General features: G+C 58.6%; 1 protein-coding gene across 1 annotated transcript in view; it reads right to left on the bottom strand.

Moving 5' to 3' along the window:
- STIM1 (stromal interaction molecule 1) overlaps nt 1–5835 on the bottom strand; it is a 61044-nt gene that overhangs the window by 5068 nt on the left and 50141 nt on the right. The window contains exon 12 of the mRNA XM_026048018.1: nt 3621–4020. Coding sequence (XP_025903803.1) covers nt 3621–4020 — 400 coding nt within the window. The remainder of the gene's footprint in view (nt 1–3620; nt 4021–5835) is intronic.

The following is a 5835-nucleotide window of genomic DNA, read 5'->3' as shown; positions in this document are numbered from 1 at the left end:
CGTAGGGTCCCCCTTGGTCACGGCTACGTCACCGGGAGCAGGGGACACCCGCCACATCCCTCCTCGCTTCACCCGGCCCTTCTCCAGGGAGACGCCTTTCCAGAGGCACCTCCAGGATCCCCAGGAGAAGCGGGACGCGCTTCCCATGGGATGCAGAGAAAGGCAGCGGATGCAACACCGAGCTGCTGGAATCTCCTTCCCTGTCGATGCTCCAAACCCGGCGCTCCATGCCCGAGGTGCCCCTGCGTGATCCCCAGCCGGCCGTGCCAACCTCGGCAATTCCCTGAGATAATTCCCTTTGATCGGCACTCTATCAAGCTGTAAATCAGCAGTAAATTCCTCAAGAGCAGACGCTGCCGCGGGCGCCCGGTGCCGCATTCCTGAGCACGGCATGGGGGGTTGGCACCAGGACAGCATTCCCGCCAGTGGGAGCGCCAGGACAGAATTCCGCCCGTGGGAGCGCCGGGACAGTATTCCCGCCCCCCGGAGCCTGCGCTTCCCGGCTGCCCGTGGCAATGGTGCGCGGCGTGGGGACACAAGCGGAGGGCAAAGCGGTGAGGGTGCTGGGAGAGGGGACACAGGCCTCCGAAATCCGGGCGGCCTCTGGATCCCAGCGGCCTCCGGAATCCTGGTGGCCTCCACACCCTGGTGGCCTCCAAACCCCGGTGGCCTCTGAACCCCGGCGGCCTCCGAACCACCTGGCGGCCTCCGAACCCTCAGCGGCCTCCGAATCTCGGCAGCCTCCGCACCCCGGTGGACTCTGAAACCCCGGGGGCCTCCACACCCCAGCAGTCTCCAAAACCCTGGCGGCCTCTCAAACCCCGGTGGCCTCCGCACTCCGGCAGCCTCCACACCCCGGCGGCCTCCGAAGCCCCGGCGGCCTCTGAAACCCTGGCAGCCTCCACACCCCGGCGGCCTCTGAACTCCGACGGCCTCCGAACCTCCGGCGGCCTCCGCACCCCTGGCAGCCGCTGAACGTCCAGCGGCCTCCAGACCCCCGGCGGCCTCCAAAACCCCAGCTGCCTCCGAACCCCGGTGGCCTCCAAACTCCGGCGGCCTCCGAACCACCCAGTGGCCTCTGAACCACCCGGCGGGCTGCAGAATCCCGGTGGCCTCCGGAACCCCGGTGGCCTCTGAACCCCTGGCAGCCTCCAAAACCCGGTGGCCTCCAAATCCCCTGCGTCCTCTGAACCCCCGGTGCCCTCTGAAACCCTGGCAGCCTCCAAAACCCCGGCGGCCTCCAAAACTCCGGCAGCCTCCGCACCCCGGCGGCCTTCATACCCTGGCAGCCTCCGAAACCCCAGCGACCTCCGCACCCCGGTGGCCTCTGAAACCCCGGCGGCCTCCAAAATCCCTGCAGCCTCCGAAACCTGGCGGCCTCTGAACCCTGGCGGCCTCCGCACCCCGGTGGCCTCCAAAACGCCAGCGGGTCCCATGTCCTCCAGGAGGCTCTGGGGAGGCACTCAAAGGGCTCCGGGGTTCCGTGGAGGAGAAGGGAAGAGCAGGATCCTGCCTGGGATGGGCAGGATTTGCAAGGCTCAACATGTGGCTTACCAAAAACCAGAACCCAACAAACCACGTTTGGGCACTCAATTCTTCACTTCTATTTTCTGGGATGAATAGGGAATGAAAGAGCCTGGGTTTTGGGGTGGCTCCTTAAGTGGGCAGAGGGCCCAGCTGGGGCAGGGCCATCCCCTTGGGTCGGCAGTTAAGCCAAGCTTAACTCTTAAGTGGGCAGAGGGCCCAGCTGGGGCAGGTCCCCTTGGGTCAGCAGTTAAGCCGAGCTTAACCCTTAAGTGGGCAGAGGGCCCAGCTGGGGCAGGGCCGTCCCCTTGGCACCCTCCGCTTCCCCCGGAGCCACGGGGCTGGGTGCAAACAGGGGTGCCGGGCACCCAGCAGCAGCACCCGCAGCCTCTGGGTGTCAGATTAGGAGAGCCCCAGTTTAAAGCAGCGCCAATTCAGGTGATTTTTAATGGTGCTGCTTCTCATCGGCCTAAAACCGAGCATTATTAACTTAGGCCTGGTGCTATGCTTTAATTGGCTGGTAGGAACCATAGGCAGTGAATTCTTTCACCATAGACAGTGATTTTTTTCACCATAAACGGTGAATTTTTTCACCATAGACAGTGAATTTTCTTACCATAGACAGTCAATTTTTTCACCACAGACAGTGAATTTTTTCACCATGGGCAATGAATTTTTTCACCATAGACAGTGAATTTTTTCAGCATAGACAGTGAATTTTTTCACCATAGGCAATGAATATTTTCACCATAGACGGTGAATTCTTTCACCATGGGCAGTGAATTTTTTCACCATAAACAGTAAATTTTTTCACCATAGGCAGCAAATTTTTTCACCACGGGCAGTGAATTTTTTCACAATAGGCAGTGAATTTTTTCACCATGGGCAGTGAATTCTTTCACCACAAACAGTCAATTTTTTCACCACAGACAGTGAATTTTTTTCACTACAGACACTGAATTCTTTCGCCACGGGCAGTGAATTTTGGGCCGCTCTGGAGCGGACCCGCTTCGGGACACAGAGGGCGGCGCGTGGACGGGAGCCACGGAGCCGGCGGCGGGGACGGCACCGGACGAGGCCGGCGGCGGCGGCGCCTACGACTAGGAGGAGAAGCACCTGCGAGGAAAGGGGAGGATGGAGCAACACGGCAGCACGGATGGACATGGAGTGACCGGGACGTTCTCCTGCCTGGGTGAATAAGCATGGAAGGACGTTGGTCCTACCTCGTTCCTCACGGAGATCTGTGAGGAGGAACCTGGCGTGAGGGTGACAGAGCCCTGGCACAAGTTGCCCACGGTGGTTATGGAGTTTCCTTCTCTGGAGGTCTTCAAAACCCACCTGGATGCCACCCTATGTCATGGGTGTCCCTGCTGGAGCAGGTTTGCTGGACTAGATGATCTCCAGAGGTCCCTCCCAACCTCAACCATCCTGGGATTCTGCTATTTCCTCATAAGACTGTTCCCTAATGCCAAGGATAGGGACTATTTTACTTCACAAAGGAGAAAAAGAGGGGATGAAGAGACTTGGCCGAGGTCACAGAGCGAGGGCGCCCGACGCCTGCGCTGCCACCCAAGTCCTGCTGCTGCTCCCTGCTTCACCCCGGGCACGAGGTGGGTCCCCTGTGCACCAGGGTCCCAGCCCAGGCGGGCTCGCGCGGTCCCGTTCCCATTGGTGCCATCGGAGGGAGGAAAGGAGCCACCCGGAGACGCGGAGGTCCTCAGGAGGACCCAAGGAGGTCCTCGGAGCCCCTTCGGAGCAGGTCTCCAAGGAGCCATGGCTCTCTGTGCCTGATACTACCGCAAGGAAGCTCTCTTTGCTTCCACCAGGAAGCCAATGAAAGCCAGGAGCTGGAAACGACAAGTTCCACCATCGCCATCTCCTTGCGTTATCCCTCCCCTGAGAGGTGGGATATGGACCATGGAGGGTTCCCCAGAGGGTCTCCTCGCACGAGAGAGACGTTATGGAAACAAAAGGTGGGCAAATCATGAAACGAAGGCCCCAAAGGGCACAAGGAACCTACGAGAAAGGACACCCGGGCAAGCAGCAGTTGTGAGACACGGCAAGAAGGGGCTAGAAAAGAAAGAGCGATAATATACCCAAAGCTCTCAGTGCGACAGCGGATCCCAGAGGTGACATCAGGAGGGGGCAGGTCGGGGGTGGAGTCCATCTGAAGGAGATAAGAGGAGGTGGTGTGATGGTAACAGAGAGGGTGGACATGGCAAGCAGGAGCAGATGCGGTGGCGGCGGATGAGGAGCAAGGAGCGGAAGAGGTGGCGGAGGCGGCAGGTGAAGGGCTGGTTCCGTGAAGGTCGGAACTGAAAGACTGTCCGGACGTGAGGCTGTGCATTCGCCGGAGGGAGACTCTGCCCGCCAGGAAGCGGGCGGCCTGGCCCGCCTCGGGGTGGCCTGGCGCGGAACCCTCTACCAACCTCTGAGATCCGTGCGCGTGTTGGGGGTCCACCAGGCGCTGGCGAACGGTGCTGCCCAAGGCCGGAGCTGCGGAGAGAAGACGGGAGAGACGTTGAATGAGGTTGGGATGGACCGAGGAACCGCGTGTCCGCGTGCCCCTGCCACCCCCGTGGCTGCGCTCCCCGTCGTGCCCGTTTGATGCGGGAGAAGCATTAAGTCGATGCGACCGTTTGACATGCTAGATTAATGGCCGGCCCGTGGCAATCCCTGCTTGCCATTGGTGACACAGGTGCTTGCTGAACACCTTATCCCATCATCTTGCTTGAGATGGAAACCAGCTGCGAGGTTCCCAGCTTTCCATGAGAGCTTCCACTTCAGTGTCTAGGAGAAGCCGGGTCCTTCCCGGCCGTTCTCCCTTAAACAGGAGCCAGGGTGCCCAGCTCGGGGCGGGCAGGACGCAGCTCTGCTCTGGGTGCCCCCAGTTTGGTGCCCTTGGAGTGATGCACACGAGTGCAGGACCCTGCTCAGGGCCACCCATAAACCGGGTGCTCCAGGGCAGCAAAGGGGCCGTGCACGGCAGGGACCTTGCGCCTTGCAGCTCTTCTGCAGCACCGACGGGCTGGCACGCAGGGCTTAGACACATGTCGCACATAATGGCTTAAACAGGGAGCCACTGGCTTGGCTTAAACGGGGAGCCACTGGCTTGGCTTAAACGGGGAGCCACTGGCTTGGCTTAAACGGGGAGCCACTGGCTTTCATCACGCTGCACACCTGGAATCACAGCCCTCGCCCCAAAGCCATAACATTAGGTCCCGGCTTGCTTTAGAATTAAGTTCCCTGCTCGCGGAGATGCTCGTTTTGGAAAATATTGCTCTTTAACTGCAAATTCGTCTTGGAGAGTCTCCCTCCCTGTGCTGTCACCAGGTGTTTAACAGGTTCCAAGATCAAACCCGTCCTTTTGGCCACCTCGTTGTCCCTTTGAGATGACCTAGGCCAGGGAGCTCAGCCTATTCTCTCTGCCTCTAAGCTATACCCAGAGCTGCAGGCAGGCGACAGCCCTTGGACAGGTATTTCTCCTTGGAAGGAGCTTTTTGCACGGTCATTTACATTCAGCAAAGTATATTACACATATATAGTGCATATATCATTATTATACATTGAAACACCTCTGTATCCACTAGGCTGCATCACTGTGCTGCAGACAAAAGTGATTCTGGTTGCATTTCACCTGCTGGAGGCAGTTTCCACACAAGATGTTCTTTCTTTTGCAGGAGATAAGGTGTTCAGGCTCGTGGGCAGGAGTAAGAAACGGTTAAAAAGGTGGATAGAAAAGCTGAGGAATGAAACCGAGGGAGAGCTCCTTCGGGAATGGAAGAACCAGCAAATCCCTGCTGTAAAAACATGGTCCTGGTAAATACAGGTCTCCGGCAGCAGCTCAGGTGGCGGAGAGATCATCGCTGGGACATCTTGCACATAAACGAAGGAATAAAAAGGAGTAATTTAAGCAATATTCCCCTTTGCACATTGCCAGGAAGAGGGAATCCCAGCTTTGCTCAGAGGGCCCTGCGGCTCCGTTTCCTTGCCCTGGGAAGGTCCCAACGCGCTGGCCGCTGCATGGATGGGGCAGAGAGGAGCCTCACAATGGGCAGGGTTGGAGCTCTGCAGAATGATTCCCTGCGGGATTGGAGCTCTGCAGAATGATTCCCTGAAGGATTGGAGCTCTGCAGAACGATTCCCTGCGGGATTGGAGCTCTGCACAATAATTCCCTGCAGGATTGCAGCTCTGCAGAACGATTCCCTGCGGGATTGCAGCTCTGCAGAATAATTCCCTGCAGGATTGCAGCTCTGCAGAATGATTCCCTGCAGGACTGCAGCTCTGCAGAATGATTCCCTGCGGGATTG

The sequence above is a fragment of the Nothoprocta perdicaria genome, unplaced genomic scaffold (genome assembly GCF_003342845.1).
Source record: "Nothoprocta perdicaria isolate Ctin4 unplaced genomic scaffold, notPer1 scaffold_504, whole genome shotgun sequence".
In the NCBI taxonomy this organism is placed as follows: domain Eukaryota; kingdom Metazoa; phylum Chordata; class Aves; order Tinamiformes; family Tinamidae; genus Nothoprocta; species Nothoprocta perdicaria.
The sequence above is the reverse complement of the archived record's forward strand: the minus strand, read 5'-3'. Positions and strand labels throughout refer to the sequence as shown.